The 21,739-nt window shown below is 49.5% G+C and overlaps 2 protein-coding genes across 2 annotated transcripts; one reads left to right on the plus strand and one right to left on the minus strand.

The window, feature by feature from the left end:
* The first annotated feature begins 2,139 nt into the window (after positions 1-2,139).
* Positions 2,140-13,555, plus strand: CLSTN3 (calsyntenin 3). Its single transcript, XM_026037236.1, has 17 exons — positions 2,140-2,258; positions 3,278-3,473; positions 3,968-4,176; positions 4,478-4,627; positions 5,201-5,386; positions 5,844-6,113; positions 6,410-6,522; positions 6,602-6,764; positions 7,427-7,483; positions 8,161-8,318; positions 8,499-8,647; positions 9,103-9,329; positions 10,473-10,643; positions 11,199-11,344; positions 11,487-11,622; positions 12,696-12,913; positions 12,988-13,555. The coding sequence occupies exons 1-17, from the start codon at positions 2,183-2,185 to the stop codon at positions 13,153-13,155; spliced, it is 2,793 nt and encodes a 930-aa protein (XP_025893021.1). The 5' UTR covers positions 2,140-2,182; the 3' UTR covers positions 13,156-13,555.
* A 255-nt stretch (positions 13,556-13,810) lies between these two features.
* LOC112945596 (solute carrier family 25 member 33-like) lies at positions 13,811-21,670 on the minus strand. Its single transcript, XM_026037235.1, has 8 exons — positions 21,630-21,670; positions 17,331-17,507; positions 16,754-16,831; positions 16,347-16,447; positions 15,695-15,761; positions 15,311-15,594; positions 15,014-15,209; positions 13,811-14,244 (listed from the first exon to the last, which is right to left on the minus strand). The coding sequence occupies exons 1-8, from the start codon at positions 21,668-21,670 to the stop codon at positions 14,235-14,237; spliced, it is 954 nt and encodes a 317-aa protein (XP_025893020.1). The 3' UTR covers positions 13,811-14,234.
* Positions 21,671-21,739: the final 69 nt, after the last annotated feature.

Genomic DNA, 21,739 nt, shown 5'->3' on the forward strand with positions numbered 1-21,739 from the left:
ACAGACCCCGCCGGGTTTGTGAAGCCCCTTCCCCTCCGTCCATCCTTCCAGCCCGGTTCGMTGCAGCTGGTCCCTGCCTATAGGAATTACCATGCCCTTAGGTGCTAGCTATGCACGGTGCTTGCATAAAGCTGCATTTTATGTGCTAGATAATAATAAATAATAACCCCGATGCTGCCGCTCCGACATTCTCCATGCAGATGTTCTGTGCTGTTCCTCCATCGAGTGATGGGGAGGGATGTAGGATGCTGGTTCCGTGGGCACAGACACAAGATGCCCGCGCCCGGGGAGTCGGTGACACGGTCAGGCAGAGCGGGGGACGCTGAGCACATGCCGGGCGCCCCGGGGTCCCCGGGAATGTGGCATTTTAAGGTGCTTTCCGTGCTTGGGCAGTTCCAGCTGCAGACAAGGGGCGCAGCGCGCTGTGTGTTGGCAGCGCTATTTGTTTGTGTTACATGCATGGTCCAGCTGCAGGGCAATGCCCTTTATGCCCAGCCCTTTTCTGTTCTCGCTCCTTTGCGAATTTACCCTCTGTGAAACATCTGGCTCCCTCTGGCCCATGATTTTTAGTCGGGCACCAGCCTTCTCGAGGCTGGTAGGAGCCTGTTTTTTCCAACGCCCGGCAACTCCCTGGCGAAGCAGCCCGGCTGGTGCTTCCCAAGTTGCAGGTGGCTGCAGCAAAGGCTCCATCCATCCTTCCGCCGCCCGCGTGTTGCCCCAGCAACGGGGCGTTTTTGGCGTTGGAAGCGCTGCGCCYGCCCCGGTGGTGCCGCCGGCGGCGGGGGCCGGGCGGGCGAACGTGGGCATTAGCAGGAGCGCGGGAGGGATCCTGCCCGCCGGMTGCCGCTCCGGGTCTCCTGCGCACTGCGTTGTAATCTTGATCGATACGGCGCGAGGGGAGCCCAAACCTGCTGCCGTGCGCGCTGCTGCTGCATCCCCGCTCCGACCTGTCCTGCTGCAGCCCACCCAGCGCCCCGCTGCAGCCGCCTCCCTYGCTCCCCGCGTGCCAAAAGGACCAAAAATGAGCAAAAATGGCTTTGTGACGGATGCCGTCCCTTGGGGGTCACTACCCAACTCCGCTCCCAGCGTGGAGCTCCGGGCTGCCCGGCTCTGCAGGGAACGGATCCCCACGTTGCACGTAGTGCCCTTGAGGGGAAAGGCTGTGGGTTTTGCTCCCCACCTCCTCTGAGCCAGGCTGCCCTCAAAGCATCGACTGGTTGTGATAAATCTTGGTCTCCGCGGGGTGGAAGAGGGGGGGATTATCTGGGAATGAGGGTTGTAACTAGGCCATGCACTATAATCTCTGAGGCCCATTTGGCAGGGAGTGGGCATGGGGGAGGGGAGGGGTTAATTTGTAATGGTTTTTCCTCCCTATTCCCTCCCTTCCCCCCACCCATTTATTTCTCCCTTTCCCTTTCCCGGAGCCTATGTGATAAAGATTAATTTGCTATTTCTGGGCCTGTGACATTTTTTGGAGCCTCCTGCTGGTTGCTGCCTCSATGCCAAACCTGGCTGGGCTCCAGCCGACGGAATAAGCGAGGAGGGGCCGAGGGAATGTGGTGCTCGCCATGGAGTAAAGAAGGAAGGAGCAAGGGGCTCTAAAACTAGATTGTGACTCGCATAGGAAGGCTGACCGAGGGTGGGCCTGGGTGTGCGTTGCAGATGCTGCACTTGTCCCAGGGGATGCAAGGCGGGAGTGCTGATGGCTGCATGCAAGGTTGTCCTCTGAGGACATCCCAAGGGAGGACGTATCCCGGGTCCTTTAGTTATGGCTTCAGGGACCTAAAGGGTTTAGCATTCRGAAGCTTGACCTCAGTTGATGTTTTTTGTAAATCTCCTCAGTCTTCCTGGCCCTCCAAATGYTTTTTCACGCACGTCTAACAAGATAGTAGTGAGGAGGCCAGAAGGAACACAGTGTTTCTGATGAGGTCTCCCAAGAGCGGGGTGAGGTAGAACTGAAGAGGGGTAACTCCTTCCTCCCAGCGTATTTTTAGCCTTCTTTATTGCCAGAGAAGGAGGTGGGGAAGGGCGATTGTCACCTGTCAGCGGATGACATTCCTCTCTTTCTCTGCTAAGCCTGTCATTTGTGGTTAACACATTCCTTTGCTCCATTCCTTCCCCCAAATCCATCCCAGCAAATAAGCACAAGCCCTGGATTGAAGCCGAGTACCAGGGCATCGTCATGGAGAACGATAACACGGTCCTGCTCAACCCGCCGCTATTTGCGCTGGACAAGGATGCCCCGCTGCGCTACGCAGGTAGGTGGGTAACGGCTCTGGGAAGGGGGGAGGCAGGTGGAGGCCTCCAAAGAGGCAGAAACAGGGTCAGATACATCCCTGGTTCTGAGTCTGTTCAGGAAATGAGCACCTCCAAACCTCGTTCAGGAGGAGCTCCCACGGGAAGTCTGAAGACCATTTGAATGCGCCTTGATTCAGGATCCCGCGAGTTGTTTCCCTTCGGGAGAGAAACGAGGGTAGAGGCAGCTGCTTTTTGACGCAGTTCTGCTGTTTACCACGATCACGTGCACAGCCCTGTGTCTATGAGYGCTGAAGGAACCCGGTAGGGCACAATTTGGTTGCGAGGCCACAACCCCAAGCCCAAATCTCTTCATTGGCTAATGCTGTGGTGAGATTTCTTTTGCCCCTGCTACTTGCTTAGGCTGTACCTGGAGCTTCCTCATGCTTTCCCACCTTCTGGAGAGAAAAGGCTGTGCCTGAGAGCTGCACTTGAGGATTTAGGTGACCCTGTTTGTGGCTCCCTGAAGGGCTGTGCACATTCTGTGTGGGGGTGGGTGAGATACCATGGATCTGCGTGCAGATCTGCAATAAATGGCCTGTCTGGCCTCGCTGGTGAGGCAGGCGGGGAGAAATGGTGGTTGCAAGGTGCTCCCTTGGTGTATAAGTTATGAGCATATAAGCCTCCATAACCTTAATCCAGCCTTGTAACCTCTGGTCTTTGCTGATGCCGGTTGTCTGCTTGCCGTGGGAACAGCCTCCAGTAGAGGGCAACCTGTACCGCAGATGTCTGCCAGAGATGCCGGGAAGGGACTCCTAGGAAACAAGCAATTGCACCAGGAAGACAGGTGATAGTGAGGGAGAAAGGAGACCCTCAGTTATGAGAGAAGAAAATGTAGGAGAGGGAGGCGAGAGGGGCCATGCTGCAAGGATAGACRTGCTCAGTGCAAGGAGAACGGGGAAGATGTCACAAGGAATGGAAAATTACTGCTCTCCTCAGGCCTTTCCTTTCTCCCCTTCCTCTTTCTCCCCCTGGCTGCCAGGTGAAATCTGYGGCTTCCGGATCCATGGAGCAGGGGTGCCCTTTGAAGCTGTGATCCTGGACAAAGCTACCGGTGAGGGGCTGATCCGGGCTAAGGAACCAGTGGATTGTGAAGCACACAAGGAACACACATTCACCATCCAGGCTTATGACTGTGGAGAGGGACCTGATGGGGCCAACACCAAAAAATCACACAAGTGAGTCCGTGTGGTGCTTCCTGCATGTTACAAAATACAGTCTGCCATGGAAGTGGAGTGGAAAAATGCTGTGGGAGCTCTTCCTGTAGCCAAAAAGATTTTTCGCTAGCCTTGGTAATAGTTAATAGTACTCAGAAAGAAATGTGGTGGTCCTGTCCACTGACTCTYTGAGCCATATGAGTGAATACACTAGAAATGAAGAGTGTTTGACACTTGTTCCTAAGGATAGTGACATGTGTTGCTGCWTATGCAGGAGATCCAGATTTTATTTTCAGTCTTTTTTCCTTCTTTCTTTGAGATTGGAAACCTTTGCCCAAACTCCTATGGGCCAACACTGCAATGCTGAAACCCGTATCCCTTTCCTTTCCTTGCCTCTGTGGTTGGAGCTGGAACTACTGCACTTSTGTTCCTCTTGCACTAATCTGCAAGGAGCTTTAGGTTGTGTTTCATTCCTCATCAGCTGATTAATTCTTGCTTGTGTTTCTCTGCCCCAGGGCCACAGTGCATGTTCGAGTAAATGATGTGAATGAGTTTGCTCCTGTCTTTGTGGAAAAGTTGTATCGTGTGGCGGTGACTGAGGGGAAGCTGTATGATCGCATCTTGCGTGTGGAGGCCATTGATGGAGACTGCTCACCACAGTATAGCCAGATCTGCTACTATGAGATCTTGACCCCTAATATTCCTTTTCTGATTGACAACGATGGTAAGAATCCGGACTGCCCATGACCATGTCCATGTCACGCTCCCTTTCTGCCGCCTCCTCTCTCTGCCAGTCCCTCCTGTTGGCAGATTTGTGCTGCATGAGCTGTGATTCCTCTAGCGTTCCTCTCCTTCTATTCCTGTTCYATCATTTTGCAGAGGTGCAGCAGCCATTTCATGAGATGCAGTAGCATGTTAGAGGGAGGCAGTCCTTTTTGTAGTTGATCAAAAGTAAGAGTGGTTTCTAGAAGGAACATCTTTGAGGAGGCCGTCTTCTCCRTTGACCTCTCTCTTTTTTCAACCAGGGAACATTGAGAACACTGAGAAGCTGCAGTACAGTGGAGAACGTCTCTACAAATTCACAGTAACAGCCTATGACTGTGGAAAGAAGCGGGCTTCGGATGATGCTGAGGTGGAAATACAAGTGAAACCCACCTGCAAGCCCAGCTGGCAGGGTATGAAACCTTCACTGCTGTCKTCCCTTTGCATTTGCTGAACTACTTAGTCTCACTGAATGGGGATTTATATATGTATATATACAACTTCGTGTGTGTGGTCACTGTATTGCAAAACTACCAGAAGACAATTCTAACGTGGGGAAATGATTCCTTGTGTTACAGGGAGCTATTGTGCATTTGATAAAGCCCATAGACTGTATTCAGAGCAGATTGGTTTCTTTGATCTGCTCGTCTTAAGAGTCTTGGCTTTCCCAGATGTTTTATGTGTCTGCAGATTGAGCTAAGTCAATAGAAATAAGGGTTAATTGGCAGATAAATTAGCTTTGCTTGATAAGAGAGGTTAATATCCAAGGGGCTAGCTGTAAAAGRTGAGAATTTGGACTCTGTTCTTCTAGAATCCCCTTGCAGTGATCCCAGCCTTGTAAGGTTGAATGGGTTGATTTTTCAGTGCAGAAAGGGACAAAAATCTCAGGTTTTGTGCTAGATGTCATTTGTGCGAACCAAAATGTTCTGACCTTGGATCCTTGGCAGGACCTAACTCCTTTTTTTCCTCTTACTCTCCTTTGCCAGGCTGGAACAAGCGGATTGAGTACACACCRGGTGCAGGCAGCCTTGCACTCTTTCCAAGCATTCACTTGGAGACCTGTGATGAGCCCCTGTGGAATATCCAGGCCACRGTGGAGCTGCAGACAAACCATGTGGCTAAGGGCTGTGACCGGGATAACTACTCTGAGAAATCACTACGCAAGCTCTGTGGTGAGTGACTCTTTCCTGAGCCAAGAGCAGTTCTGACTAAACATCCTGCCCTTTTCCCTAGAAAGAGACACAGCTTTAGTCCTGTACTTCACACAGGAGAGCCGCTGAGGTGCAATCCTTATATCTGTTGTGGTCAGCATGTCATGCAGGCACCTAGCTCACCTGATGCACTGAGGGCAGTGAAGACCCTGCCTATTATTACTAAGGGATTCCCAATGCTCTCCAGGCTGGATATTTGGAGATAYCTGTTCACAGTCCTGATAGGCAGAGCCTGTGGGACTTTCCTCTGCACACATGGAAAGTCACCGCTTGGCTCCACGTGTGGCCCATAGGCAGCTCCTCCCCTTGTGCTCTGGGAAGTAACATTGGGCCCTCCAGCCCCCTTTTCTTCTGTGCCCTAGTTCCCAARCTTCTCAGTCTCCTGCTGTGACATTCCTGACTATTTCCTTCTTGATAGGTGCTGCCCCAGGAGAAATCGACCTGTTGCCTGTGCCAAGCCCAACAGCAAACTGGACGGCGCGGCTCTCGGTGCACTACAGCCAGGACAGCAGCCTCATCTACTGGTTCAATGGCAGCCAGGCTGCCCAGGTGCCAGTGGTGAATGGGCTGAACGCCCGTGAGGGGCTGAGTGACCACTTCACCCTCTCTGTGTGGATGAAACATGCTGTGGTGCCTAGCAAAGGCAGGAGGGAAGAGGAGACCGTGATCTGCAGTACCGTGCAGAGTGGTGAGACACTTTTCCTGAGAGCTGACGCTTCTGAGCACTGCTAATTTGATGGAAGGGGGTGTCCTTGCAGGTGGAAAACTCTTTATTCCAGAATGGGACTTGGGAAGGGGTGTGTCTGTAGGAATGTATCTTTTCCAGCCTGCCAGCTCCTGTCACAGTTCTGGGGAACAGTCAAGCCTGCTGTGAGCACGTGGTACTCAGTGCCAGTCATGCAGGCTAGCGTACATTACTGGGCTTTGGCTAGTGACACTGCTTTGAGTAGAGGTGTGTGACCCCCTGTGCTTGCCTCCTTGCAGAGGATGGCTACTCACATTACTCTCTGGCTGTGCATGGCTGCCGAATTTCTTTCCTGTATTGGCCATTGCTGGAGAGTGCAAGACCTGTGAAGTTCCTCTGGAAGCTGGAGCAGGTGAGGAAGTGTTTGACTTCCCTTCTTGTTCTTTTCCCTTCCTGCTCTTGCTAATCCCTCCTTATGCTGCCCGCTGTAGGTCTGTGATGACGAGTGGCACCACTATGCTCTCAACCTTGAGTTCCCCACTGTCACGCTGTATGTGGATGGAGTCTCTTACGACCCTGCTCTCATCCATGACAATGGCCTCATTCATCCCCCGCGGCAGGAACCCTCCCTCATGATTGGAGCCTGCTGGACTGGTGAGTGCCTGCTTCCTGACCTGTGCTGTTCCCATAGGGGAAACAAGGGAGCGGAGGGAGAGCTGGAAAAGGTGGAAGAAACACGAAAACCAGTTTAGGCACCTAGTCGAGGCACTACCAGATTAAAAACTGTGCTGTGCAGATGAAAGGCTGTCTTTCCGAGGTCTTTCAGTTCTCCTACAAGAATGAAGCAGGACAAAGCCAAAGGAATTTGGCTAATTCTTGCTGTGACTCCAGCAGAAACTGCCAGCAGGTCAGATCTTTCTTGTAGTGCTGCTTCTGCCTGGTCAGAGATTTAATCACATTGGTACACTCTCCTGAAACCATCTGAGTTTTAAAGAGTGACAAAAATGGCTTTGTTGAGAATGTGGCTAGGATCAGTGATAAATGATAACCACTTTGTTCCTAGAATAGGTGTCATTATTGAAGGAGGAGAAAAAAAAAAAAAGTGCTTTCTTCCTTTTATCAGCTACAGTCTCACCATCATCTTTGTGAGAGGGTCCAGGCCATCACTCTTTCAGGGTGTACTATCTGTAGGACTGAATTTTGCACTGTGAGGCACATGATTCCAGAGCTGTTCTTTTGAAACAGATGATACCAAAGCTTTCTTGGCCCTGAGTCCACCTTTTACCAAGGCCTAATTGAATGTTCTTCTTCTGCAGAGGAGAAAAACAAAGAGAAAATCAGAGGAAATGAAAACTCCACAGACACTGTGCAAGGTAGGGTAAAAAAAATAAGGTATCTCTCTTCCTCTCTTCACCATGCATGACTATCATTTCTTGCATTGCCTTTCTCAAACAGCTTCCTGCCCTGTCCCAGTCCTGCCACCTCCCATTGTCTTGGGAGGAAACCCCTTATATCTGACGGACTGATCCTTGACATCGTGATCTCTGTGAAGCATGAGAAGGCCAATGGGAGGACTACAACCTCTTTTGAGAGACTGAGTTTATTTTTCATGTGGAGAATAGAACAGTCCTCATGCCTGGTCATTGAAGTTGGTTTGTGAAGAACACAACAGATCTTTCAGACATCAGGAGATGTCACCTCATCCCTAACTGTCTATAGAGCRTATCATTTTTTTAGAAGCCCTCACAGAAACCAGAGTGAGAAGGGGAGAAGAAATTGTTTCCATCTGGCATTCAGTGGTTTGGCAGAAACTTCTCTACGCTACCCGCTGTTCACTGCCCTAGTCTCTCTGTCAGTCTGTTTTTCTTGTTCTTCCCCCGTCTCCTAACTTTAACAAGCCCTGTCTTTGTTGTCCTTGTTCTCCCCTYTTCCATCTACTCCTATGTTTCTCTCTCTCCTTTAACATTTGTATAACCCTCATTGTTGCTTTTRTCTTTTCTCTCTTCCTCTCCTTGTCTCTCACCCTCCCCACCTCCCACGTGTCCCTCAGGAGACCCTCTGCCGATACACCACTACTTTCATGGTTACTTGGCTGGCTTCACTGTGCGGCCTGGCAGCTTGGAAAGCCGGGAGGTTATTGAATGCCTCTATGCCTGCCGTGAGGGCCTTGATTACAGTGACTTCGACAGTCTGGGCAAAGGGATGAAGGTATGCTCATCTCCACAGCCTGCATGGGTCTCCTCCACTCTCCTTCCCGCTTTACTTCCTAGGACTTTGCCTGCTCCCTGCCCTCAGACAGCTCCCTGACTTTCTCCTTTGCATCTCTCTCAGCTTGGATTTTGTTGCTCGGTATTATACTCTGAGTATTTTCTTCTCTCCAACCTGTAGGTTCATGTGAACCCCTCTCAGTCCCTGCTCACCCTGGAGGGTGACGATGTGGAAACCTTCAACCATGCAATCCAGCACGTGGCTTACCTGAACTCCCTGCGCTTTGCTACTCCTGGAGTCCGGCCGCTCAGGCTCACCACTACTGTCAAGTGAGTGGACAAGGCAGCACCTCTGGCTAAGCTCACTAGGAAGATTACCTCCCTTTCGGCTGAGATTTGCTCCCACACCTTGTACTGTACTTATGATTGATACCACTGCATAGTTAAGAATTTTTTCAAGAGAATTAGCATCAAAATATCCAAACGCTTGCCTAGGGTTCATCCAGGTGTAGCAGAACTTCTGCATTCACTCATGATGTTCCAGGCATGTGGGCTGGTTTTAATTCTTCTCTGCAGTGTGTGGATGTCACCAAGTCACCTGAAACATATTGATTGTCATTCCTAGCACATCTCTCTCTCTTGCACAGCAGGCTATAGGGAAGCTTTTGGAAGACTGCCAGAAAAAAAAAATCCCTTCACTGGCAGTAATGGGCAGGAGATGCTCTTTGACAATGCGAGGTGGTAAAACRTAGGGCCAACTCTTGCATTCTCCTTTTCTCCTTCAGATGTTTCAGTGAAGAGTCCTGTGTCTCCATTCCTGATGTGGAAGGCTATGTTGTGGTGCTACAGCCCGATGCTCCCCAGATTCTGCTGAGTGGCAAYGCTCACTTTGCTCACCCTGTGTCAGACTTCGAGGCTCCTGATGGGGTTGCCCTGTTCCCCAACCTCCAGATCACCTGCTCTATTTCTCACCAGGTGGAGGCCAAGAAGGATGAGAGCTGGCATGATACCGGTGAGTGCATTACCCGGAGAGGTGTAAGACAAACCAGAAAGCTGTGCAAGTGATGCTGCTCTGCGTAGGAAGTAAAGCCCTTTGTGAGGCCCAGAACAGGAGAGAGCTTACAAACACAGAAGCAAGGCACATTGTCTGTAAATATGTAGGGTAATCAGTTCTTATCCCTTTCTGCTCCTCCTGGTACTTTTTCCATCTTCACAGTTCCTTGCCTCGCTCCCTCCTCCTCCTCCTTTCACTGGCTGTTGCTTCCTAATCCCTTTCATATTTTGTCTACATTTCCCCTTACTGCATCTAACATTGGATTTTATTCCTCTTTTCCTCTCCATGCATGCACTTCCTCAATCTCCTACTCCCATCTCTCCTGCTTCCCACATTTCTTTGCTCTCCAGTCTCTTCCTGCACCACTTATTCCTCTAAATTCTCCAGTTAGTTACCTTACAATGTCTTGTCTCTTATTTTCCCTCCAGTGCATGCAGATTGCTCCTCTGAACTCTGTTCTCCATGTACTTTCACCTCTTGTGTCTCTCTTCTGCTAATCAGATTCTTTGCCCATAGTTTTCTTTTTAATAGTTAGAGATCTGGCTGCCTTTCCTGCAGATGCTCTGAATGTGCTTCCCTGTTTGCTTAAGTTAGTTCGTAGTAGATCTTTTCCCTGAGGCCAGCTTTGCCTTTGCTTATACAATGACAGGTATCTTGACTTAGGCCAGGTAGGCTTTAGCCTTAGGTGTTGAAAGTCGTTGCCATTTTGAGTAAGATAGGATCTCCAACAGGGTTAYCAGCAATGTGAGATACGGGAAAGCTTCAAAAGCATTCAGTGTCTGGGAAKGTGTGATATAGTTGCTGCTAATTTGCATTATTAGCACACTTCTTATAGCYAAGATGTATTATCATGAACCAGTCCCATAACGGTATGTTGTTCCAAAATAGAAGGATTTTGTTATGTGCATAAATAATATCATTAGAAGCAGGGGGACTCSTGCAACAGGTAATTAGACAGTGATTTTACTCAAGATCTGTGTGAGCAGAGAAGGAGAAATCATTATTTATGATGTGGGCACCTCTAAGTAAGTGGGTGCCATCATAACTATTGCCTTGTTTCACGTCTGTCTGCCTTTCTGGTCGTGTCTTCTTTCCTGTCAGTGACAGACACACGAATGTCAGATGAGATCGTGCACAACCTGGATGGCTGTGAAATCTCACTGGTGGGAGATGACTTGGATCCCGAGAGGGAATATCTGCTGTTGGATGGGGCAGCCTTGCAGCAGCGGGGCCTTGAGCTTGTTAACACCTCTGCCTACCTCACCATCACAGGTAGGTCTCTTCCTTGGCCACAGTTGTCTTTTTATGCCTCTTTCACTGCCTRTAAGGCATCACTAGAAGAGCATTTAACCTGCTGTTAGAGATGCTCTGATGCACTCTGCAAAGCTCTGAGAGGTAGCTGTTTTCTGAGCTGCTAGCTTTTGAGGTCCCAGAGCATTTCCTTGGAGAAATGGCTTCTCCTGCAGCACACAGTGCTAGGGCATAGTGCCTGAGATCTTACTCAGCCTTGCATCATTCCTCATGACTTTGTCCTGTTGCCCTTGAGGTTTGATGTTCTCACATGTCAACAGCTCTGGTGCAATGCTTGTACTCTCTCCAGAACTTGACAGGACTCTCRCTCTGCATCTTTTCTTCCCTTTGACATCTTCTAGCAATGCAAGCAAGGATTTCAATAGATCCTTTGCAGCCAGTTCCAAAACTACTTCCTTCTACGAACCTGGCATTGCCTTAGATTCTTAGTTCTTAGATCCTATGGGACTATTATGCTAGATAACAAAGAAGTAGGAGCTTCCTCATCCCACAGCAGTTCTCTCTTCTTGGTCTCAGGGGTGGAGAGCATTGCAGTGTAYGAGGAGATACTACGCCAGGTCTCATACCACATCATCCATGGGGCTGCTCTCTATGAAAGGAAATTTCACCTGTCCTGCACTGAGATGAATGGGCGCTACTCCAGCAATGAATTTACTGTTGAGGTACAGGATCAATGTGTGCACATGCTGTTGCTTCTGCATGCTCAGAGAGGAGGTGGTGCCCGGGAATGCACAGCTATGTTGGTTGGGATCACAGTGAACATGGGGCTGAGTCTCACTCTGCCTCACTCTGGTCTTTCTGCAGGTGAATGTCCTCCACAACATGAACCGAGCCGCTCATCCCAACCATATGCTGAGTTCCCAGCTCTTCATGCACCGAGGCCATCACTTACCCCCAGAGCTATCTGGGCACAGCTTGGCAAGCACCCAGAGTGACTCTAGTATGTAACTCTATCTTTTGGTTTTATTCTCTTGTATCAGACTGTTCATTTTCTGATATCCTGAYAGAATCCATCGTTTCCTGTGATAGAAGCACAGGCTTCATTTCAGGAAGTTCTAGGAATTTTAAGTATAATGTCCTGTCCCACTCTTCTTTAGCAAGTCTAGATCAAATTGTGTTTTAGAGCTTAGTGTGACAATTATTTCTCTTTCATTTGTTGCTTTTCTGATGTGTGTAGAAGTTATTTGAGACGTACATCTGAGAAGGACTAAAAGGGTAACCATGAGCTGATACTATTCCATTTGTGCATCTTGCAAATGTGCTGTGTAGGGCTGGGTGACATGATTTCAGAAAGAAGAGAATCAAGACTGGCACTGCTCTCAGGATAGGTAGAACTAGGCGGTGATCAGTAAGGCAAAAAAATACAGGAGACAGGACCCTGCAGACAGGAGGCCAAGAGGAAAATTCTCTATGCCATAAGCATGAGAGCAATCTAATTGGTTCCTCCTGGTTGTGAAAGCTCATGGTGTGTTATAGAAGACCCTGTGTCATCTTTGGCCTCCTCCTGTTGGGAGTGTGGATGCCGTCCACGCCTGTGATTCTTCTTGCAGCAGCTGATTCAAGGCTGGTCCAGTCTGCAGCTGGAACTGAACTGCAGGGATAGCCTGTGTGCTGGGAGGGCACAACAGCTCTGCCTTTGGCCCTCCCTTCCCCAGCTCTCCCACTGCAGAGTACTGCAGAAGCAGCTAGGAAAAATCCAAAACTAAACCCAARGACTACGATGTGACAAATTCTGGTTACCTCAATGGATTGAAGTCGTGCAGCTCCTGCAGCAAGACATGATGTCAGAGCAATCTGGGAAGAGGTGCAGGCATAGAGGGAGGATGCAGCAGCAGAAGGCCCAAACTGCCAGTGCCCAGGTGGCAGTGGGAGAGTCAGGACATGTTCCTGCCTAAACCAAGGATGCAAGCTCCGCCCAACAATCCTGGTTCCTATAGGTTAGCAGTGAGTCAGGTTGGAAATGCAGGTTTACGTGATAGATTCTGACTCCTCCTCCTCCTTTTCCCTCTGCAGTGGTCCCCAGTGCAGCCACTGTCATCATTGTGGTGTGTGTGGGTTTCCTGGCACTCATGGTAATCCTGGGCATCCTGCGTATCCACTCGCTTCACCGCCGGGAAGCAGGGCAAGAGGCCCACGGGGCTGCTGCAGGAGGGCACACGGGCGCCAGCAGCAAAGATGGTGACATGTTCTGGGATGACTCGGCCCTCACCATCATAGTTAATCCCATGGAGGTGAGAAGCAGTCGGAGTGGGTTGGGCTGGGGCTTGTTGGATCTTTCACCTCACGGAATGTCTCATTTTCACAGTCCTACCAGAGCTGCCAGGAGAGGGCAGSAGGAAGCGGGGAGGGCAGAGCCCGGGAAGGCTTGGAGGAAGATGATGACAGCAGTGACTCGGAGACACCTGACTCCCCGGACAGCCACGTGGATGACCGGCACATCCTGGGCACAAGAGATGGCTCTCGCCACTACTAGGAGCCTTGAAAAATCATTCCAGGGGATCCCCACACTCTGTGACTGGAAGGAGAGGGTGTCTTATTTTAATCTTCTCCTTCCCCAAACTTGTAGACATACTCCCATCCTTCATTTCTGCCTTCCATGTTCCTTCCTCTCCTGTCATTCTCATTGTGGACATTCCCCACATTACTGACCTCCCGCTTTGGCTCTCTAGATTCTACACATATTAGAGCACGTGCATCTGACAGTGGCACCGTTCAAACTATGATGAGGAAGGAGAGGCTTGGAAAGAATAGAAAACTGGAAGAGGAGCCAGTCGTAGGGCTCAGAGTGGGGTCTCTTACAACCCCCTTCACTCCCCAGATATTATATATATATATTGTATATTTTTTCAATGTTGTCGTTTGAGGTTTATTCTTGTTTCATGCAAAAAAGGCAAAAAAACAAAACAAAAAAAACACTGCAGCTTGTGTCGCTTTGTAAAGTTGTCGATACTCCTAAAATAAATGAAGGATAGAAGAATGAGGAAAATGAAATGGATTTTAAAATAAATGGATTTAAAATAAAGTGTTCGGGACTTCCATGGCTYTTCAGTATGAGCAGAGAAAGAAACATCCAGCCTCCTCTTTGGTGCAAGACTGGAGCTTGTCCAGCAATTATTTACTTAAATAATTGTCATATGTCTGTGAAAGACTGTGTGTGTGTTTGTGTGTGCGCGCACATGTATCAGAATATGAAAGGCACATCACCCCTGTCCTTTTAGAGAGCCAAAATACTCTCTTTGCAAACACACTGTTGCTTCCCAGGCCATGAGGTCTAGGAACCCAGAGGAACAGAAGGCAGCCCAGGCTGTGGCAGACAAATGCAACGCATGTAGTACAGGGTATTCTTTGATTACAGAATAAAACAATGCTCATTCCGTACGGGCAGGGTGCCAGCAGTACAGACAGGTCAAATCCTCTGCTTTGTCCACTTTTTTTTTCATTCTAGATCCGCTTCCTTTTCCAGCATAAAAGTGTATTTCACACCAGGAATTCCGACTTGTGGAATGGCCCTAGCACTTCTGAGGGAAGGGGTTGTCCTCTTCTTTCTGTTGCTCAGTTGGGGCTGCAASAACAGTAGATGGAAGCAACACAAGGCTATGAGCTCAGCAGCATGAACCATGAGGGTAGTGCTTCTTTACAGGTTGTGCTTCTTCCCTTCATCTACTTGGTCCAGTTCCTCACACACAGCTGAAAGAAGCTGCCTGACATTTCCAAGGGCCAATAGCTACATTGTGCTGAGATCCTGAAGGAAGACTTAAGATTGAAGGAATTAAGATCTGTGCTGGCAGGCATGGTGGAAGAATCCTCTTCAGGAGGAGGGGACAGTACAGCAGGCAAGAGTGTGAGAATGCCTCTGTGGGCATGAAAGGTCCCAAGATCTCTGTTTATCTCACCACATCTCCCACAGATGTCTGTCCCATTCTTCAAGTCAAACTGTGCCCCTGCATAGGAGTTCCTGGTTCCAAATAAAGTGATTCGGAGGCTCAGATACCCACACGCTTTCCCTTCTGTCTCCCTTCCCCATCCTCCAGCTCCAAACCCTTGCTTTGTTCAGGGAGCCAACAGTAGGCACTGTCAAACGGATGCACTGCTCTCTTGAAACACTGGAGCAGCTCCAGTCTCCAGGAAGAAGGGCTATGTTATGAACGCTGGAGCCGAACGTTCCACACAAAACAAATTCCTGAGAATGCTGTGCCTGACAAAGGCCATCCCCACCAGCTGTGCGCTGGAAAGCACCACTTCCCAGAACACGGAAAAGGACCCAAACCCCAGGAGCGCGGGGCCCCTCCAGCCCAGCAGCCTCCGCCTGGTGCTGCCCTGCAGGTGCTTACAAGGTGGAGGAGGCCAGGTGAACGACGAGTTCGTACGTAGCCATCATGATAGCTGTGTTGGGAATCTGGCGGATCAAATGGGCCAGGAGCCCTCGRTACAAGGCCAGGGGGCCCTCTTCACGGACCACAAGCTGCAGAGTCTGTATAAAGGAGCGGTACCGGGACCCTTCCTCTCGCAACCGTGTCCGAATGACCTCTGAGGAGACAAAGGGGCAAAACGATTATTAGCAGGCTGTTTCCATAGGCAATGCATCACACACCAGGGGAAAAAGAAGCAAGGAGCGTGGCCCCACTCACCATGTGGATATGCAATGCACGAGGCGCACGTTTTGGAGACAGCAGCAGCTCCCATTAGCCCAAAGAAATCATGGCTGTTGGGTGGAAGTCCAAGCGGAGGGGACAGGGAATGACAGCTGCTCTGCAGCTGCTGTTTCAGAGCTTCATATATGACGAAGTGTATGATGGTCTCCGACACTCCGGCATAGGAGGCACTGATTCCACGGTAGAAGCCCCGCAGGCCTTCCGTGCGGTACACGTGCATGGCACACTGGAGTGCATTGCTGCCCAGCTCCCCCTTGGCCCTGCAGGGGCAAAGAGAAGGGGCAGGGTTAGGGCCGCACGGCCCTGATAATTTCACATTATTATAATTTCACACAGAGTGGGTCTAATTGCTTGCCTTACCTGGCTTCCAGTTGCATTCTGGTTTTCACCAACCAGATCGGGTTAGTGAGTGTGGAAGAGGTAACTCCTGGAGAACAGAAGAGAAAGGCAGCAGTGAACAACAGGACTGGGCTGACATTCTGTGGACGGTTCCTGATCTGTCAGTTCTACAAACACTGCTGGGCAAGCTGCAGGTGTTTGCAATTTGAGGAAGACCCTTGAGACCCTGAGAGAGGAGATGTTTAGAGCAAACTGTCTGATCCTCTCCCTCCCCACACTCCACCCTTTGTCTGGTGGTTCCTAAACTCCTCCTCTATCTCCCACTCATAACCCTACTACAGGCCCAGCTGTGACAGAGGCAGGAAACAACTGACCAAATTTGTGAGGAGAGACTGTGAAATATCCAGAGATATGATTCTGTGAAGAGTCTAAATGATATGATCTCTTTTCCTCGCAGCTAGAAAGCTAAAGACTAAATCCATGGCCTCAAGTTAGGAGTCTAAAAAAGAAAAGGTAAAAACATTTTCTACCAAAAAAGCTCCTGCTGCATATGGTGAGGGAGAAAGCTTCAGAAGAGGGAGCAGGACTGAAGGAAGCAGCAAAAGGGAGAGGCSAAACCTCTCACACAGACAAAGGGACCTCTTGGTTCTTGTTCTGGACAGAAGYGACTCACCTGCACAGGCTGCTGACAACATATGCACTTTCTTGGACTCTGGCACAAAAACAGCATTGAGTCTCTCCTTAGCACCAGAATAGGCAGCAAAATAGATGGCCCTGGTTGAAAAGAAACACAGTGAGGTTACAGCTCACAAGGAAGAGCAGGAGCAGCAGTGCTGTGGGGCCTCACTCTAACTTTGCTCGTTTTCCACATGGGTTTGTCCAGTGTGATCCCAGTTATCCCCTGCACTTGGCCTGCAGCCGTCGTCTTTCCCTTCAGCTGTGATCAGGCTGAAAAACTGACTCGGTGAAAGGGTCCTGTGGCACAAGGAACTCAGGACCTTGGCTGCTTTCCAAAGGTAAGAAGTACTTTAGCAACGTGCACATGCACAACATGGGCTATCCGTACAGAGCAGCACTTACCGAGATGGAGCGACCCCAACGAGATTCGGGCCCAGGCCTCGGAACAGGGACCGCGCACCTTCTTTCTCAAGGATGGCCCTACAGGAGGAGGTAAACAGAGAAATCAGGAGAGGACCTAAACTGAAGGCTTTGCTGTTCCTCCTTCCTCTTCCTTTTCTATAGGTCCCTTCCAATCTCAACCACCCTGTGATTCCTTCAGTACTTCAGTCTCCTCTCTCCATCTCCAACACTTCCAGTGCTCTCTTTTTTTTTCCCCCTGCCCTATCCTCATTTTCTCTCCAGTCACTCCTCCACTCTCCTCCAGTCACTTCTTCCTATTCTTGCTGACAGTATCACGCTGGGAGTGATGAAACTACTAGCTGTGAAACCTCTCCCAGTCCCAGCAGCTGCCTCGCAGGCTCGGCACTTAAAGCACAGATCAACGGTGACGAGTTGTATCTGTGCTCATTAGGAAACTTCCCACCACAGCTACCGACTGCAGCACCTCAATCCAAGCCCTACTTCCACTGCTCTCTCCATGTGATTGTCACGGCCCTGCCAGTACCGTGCGCAGCACCCCGTGGTGACACCCACTGACCTGAGCAGCTTGAGCACCCCCGGGGCGGGCGGCGTGGGGTGCAGCAGCCTCACGCTCATGCCCGGCAGCTGGATCTCGGGGAGGCACACGGGCCGCAGCGCCAACCGCGACGACTGCAGCCGGGTCTTCACCACCTCCAGGGGGCAGGTCAGGATGGCTCCGGCAGTGCCGCCGCATCTGGAGCGGGAAGAGTGACACCGGACACGTAAGATGACACTCGTGCAGCAAAGGCAATAACRCGGAGCCCGCTCCGTGCCTGCCTCTGCCCCGCAGTGCCCCGCTCTGCGTCACGGCCGACCTCTTGCTCGGACACCGATTAACGTAACACGGGCCAAGGGCTTGGGACATCTCCTGGCAGCCTCACTCTGGATCCCGCAATCCACACAAACAGTCCCAAGTCCGCAGGCACCCGGCGGGCCCTCAGCGCAAAGCTGCTGATCTCTGCACTTCCAGGCTCCCGGAGCAAATAATCCCTCTGCCCGGTCTCGCTGCTGACGCCACCGGGCAGAGCGCCCCACAGCTCCCCAGGGAAACTCTGGCTCAGGGGGGCAGCACGGGCCCTCCCTCCCCACGGCCTGCCCCCTTCGCTCAACCTCTAACCTAGTCAGTCCCRTCTCTGCAAGGCCCTGTAGGAAAGATCTGGGTTTTCTGCCAAGAGCCAGGCTCACACCCCCCAAACTTGCCTAGTGAAAGAGGACCCTGGACCTTCGGCAGACAGGAGATATTTTTGGAACTCATGAATCATCAATCAAGGTAGCCATGCTTATAAAACACTGAGAGGGCACAATTCAAGAGAATTACATGTAAAGGTGCAGCACACAGTGCTGAAAAATAAAGTTTGAAACAATCTTTACAGATCTAAGCACATACATCCTTGCGCTCATATACGCCTTTACTCTGGCACTTCATTTATTGTTGCTTGCAGGTTAGGAGAAAAATAATAGTCCTTGGTTCCTCTTACAACCAAGTCCAAGAGCTGACGCTCTAGCAGCTAAGTCTCAAGGCAGACAGAGGTACCAGCAACTGCTTATGCTGCTTCACTGCACTCCTGCTGCTTTCTCAAGCCTTTTGCACATCCGTGCATTCCAGCTCAAGGTGGAATCCAAGGCAGCCTACTTAAGGACACAGGAGTTATGTGAGGCAGGTCTTCCCCAACAGACCAGACTTATTCAGGTGGCTAACACTTTTTTACCAMGGTTTCTGCTGATTTGCCTGGCGCCGACTTCAGACTTACACGCCTGTTGTTTTCTGGACCAGAAGTGTAGTTTCCAGCTCAGGAAAGAACTGGGTGCAGTGGTGACGGATAGAGGAGTCTCACAAGTCTGAATAAACGCTACTACAGAAACAGTTTCAACTTCTTATCTAAAAACTCACCAAAAGGTACAACAGGATGGCATTACAGAACCAATTGCTTGGTACCCTGAAGATTTCTCTCTGGAACTGTGCATGAGAGGACCCAACTTTTTATAAGATCTTTGCTTCTCCAGGAAGCCCCTGGAAAGAGCAAACCATGGTCTGCCCTGCAGCAGCCCCAAGGCCCTGCCTATGGGGTAGGTATGGTGAGGACACGGATTTGTGCCCCTTCCCCAAATGGGCATCAAAGCTTCCCGAGCTCAACTTCCTTCAGACACCAAAAGGTGTAGCTAATATAGAAGAATTTTAAAAGCAAGAGTAAGAAATGGTTGTTAAAGAAATTGTTGTTCCTTATCACAGTGGTAGTTTAATCAGCAGTTAGAAAGTCTGAGGAGAAGGGAGGATCTCTAAGCCAGTATGGCTAAATGGCTAGACTAAGGGGAATTTTTTAGGGAGTAGAGAACCCAGCCTAAACTAAAGCTAAGGACAGAAAGTGTCCCAGTTATTAAAAATAAATGACAGTAATAAAAGGCAGTACTGCCCTCAGTGTATGAATGGTGTATGTCTTCAAAATTCTTTGGTTTCATAAGAAACAAAAGACACACCAAAAGGGAACTCTGTTTTGATCCAATATTAATGAAGGCAGAATGGAATGAAATCTACTAGAAAMAAAACTTTTTTTTTTAAATTAGCAAGCATGAAAAAATGCCGACAAGGATACTAAAAAGAGTTAATTGAGGACACTTCTTGCCTATGCTCAATAAATCTTAAATCACTGGGAAAACCAATTAACCTAGAAGAGTGATAATCACTTTTTTAAAAAAGTCTGTTTTTAATGATTTATGCTGCTACGGACTATATAAATTGCCAGGCGAGAATGACAGAATCAAATCACTACAGAATTAAGATACTTTGTATTAGCCATTGTGGCTAGAGGGATTATACTTTTTTTTTTTTTTTTTTTTTTTTTTTTTTTTTTTTTTTTTTTTTTTGAGAATTCAATAAATTAGATTTTTTTTTGGTAAACAGTGGCTTTGCTATATCACAAAACTGCACTTACAGTCTTAGCACACTACAGCATAGATTCTAAATGGATTAAAACTGGACCACAAAATCTCTCTCTCTTTTTTAAACAACAAACACAATTTTCTTTCCTGCCAAGAAAGAATTATAAGGAATCAAATAGGAGTACTCAAACAAGAGTCTAGGAAAGCTTGTTCCAGACTTAATAACTTCCTGTTGATGGAAATACTGAAAATTATTAGACCGCTATGTGTGGGCAGTCACAAAGGACCATTATGCTGGGCCTTACTAATTACGTTAGACTGCCAGTAGACTGCCTTAATCAAGCCAAAATCCTGAAGCTGTGAATCTAGAAACAGGCAAAAAAGGAATTCCTGCAAAAGGCCAGGGAGGGCAGCAGCGGTCAACCAGATCAACCAGTATAACATGGACAAAGCCATGGCAAAAAGGGTAGTGAAAGAAGAAAGCAGATAATTTCATCATATAAAATACTGCCTCTATGTCTTGCTTTCGCATTTTAAAAGGAAAARTTTGAGGTGGCAAAAAAGAGAACAAGAAACCTGAACGCTGGAGAAAAGGGATTAGCAGGGATATGAAAAATACCATTAACATTATTAGATGATCTGTAAAGGCTATGCACTGAGGTGACAAGTTTATTGGCAATTTAGGTTTATTTAGGCTAGTCAAAAGTGTAGATAAAACTTGAGAATCTTCCKTTAGGAAGAGCAGTACTAGGGCAGGCCTATCTCCACTTAAGCCAAGGTTCTGTCCAGGGCATAGGCAAGTTTCCTGCAGAGCAGCAGGGGTAGCCAGTAACACCCACCTCCTCCCTGCATAGTTAGAGATTTCCTCAGCCAGACATGTTGCACTATTTAATAGCCTTCAATTCACTTTTCTTCAAAGCGCCTTTTGAACTTCTGTAAAAAACTTTTACTCTCTAAATCTAAAAAATCTTTTAAAAATCTCTTACCATGCCCAGGAGCTGCTCAGTTTAAGTGCACACTGTGTTTTAGGAGTTCAAAAGTACCTCTCGAGTTGGTTTTGAGCAAACCAAACTCTCATTGCTCCTTCATCAATGAGATCCGCTTAATTAGGTGAAGCAACAGCATTAACTAAGCACAGCAGCAACAATCCATGCTTCTTACTTATCTTYTGGATCTCGATCAAATGTCATTCGATAATTATTGCTCAAAGCGCAGGACTCAAAGCAAGGCAAAAAGCGAATGCACAGCCTGTCACTTGCCAAATTTCTGCATAGTTACTTTTAAGGACCGCGGTGGAAAACGARGATGAGGGAAAGCTCAAACAAATCTCATTATGGAAAAAGAATAAAACAGGCTGTTCAGGGGCAAAAGGGAATAGGATATTTATAAACAACACRGGTAAGAGAGAAGGCAAATACATATAAGTGATGACTGACACTGCACAGCGATTCTACGAACTGCAGAAAATCAGAAGTTACCTAATTAAAATCACTTAAACGGCACGTTTACTGAACACGTTACACTGCGGAGCTCCCTAGTTGGTCCCTCCAACAGGCTGGCAAAATTCAGAAAGGCGTTAGGCACACATTGTTTGGGATTGGACACTAAACCAGGCGGTTATCCCGGAGAAGCCCGCAGGGCCAGCTTGTCTCCTGCTTTAGGACAGCACCAACTTAGAGCCTGCTCTTGCTCCGAGGCTTAGCGACAGGCGTTTCTCCGAGCGGGGCGCGCTGAGGCGCTCAAGGGCGGACGCGGGGCCCGGCTAGGCTCGAGCTCAAACGCCCGGCTGCGCCACTGGAGGCAGAACGGGCGGGCGGGAAGCCGGGGCGGGCGGGAAGCCGAGACCCGCGGCCGCCGAGCGCAGSCCCCGGCCCAAGGGCAAAGCCGGTGCCCGTCCTGTCCTGCCCCGCTCCCTTCCCCGCCGCGCGGCGCCACTCACCCTCCGGCCACCAAGTGCAGCAGGGTGCTGTGCTGCGGCATGGCCGCCGTGTGCCCGCCGCGCCGCGGCCCGCTCCGCTCCGCCTCGCCCGGCCCGGCCCAGCCCGGCCC

This window comes from Nothoprocta perdicaria, unplaced genomic scaffold, assembly GCF_003342845.1.
Source record: "Nothoprocta perdicaria isolate Ctin4 unplaced genomic scaffold, notPer1 scaffold_193, whole genome shotgun sequence".
Taxonomy (NCBI): domain Eukaryota; kingdom Metazoa; phylum Chordata; class Aves; order Tinamiformes; family Tinamidae; genus Nothoprocta; species Nothoprocta perdicaria.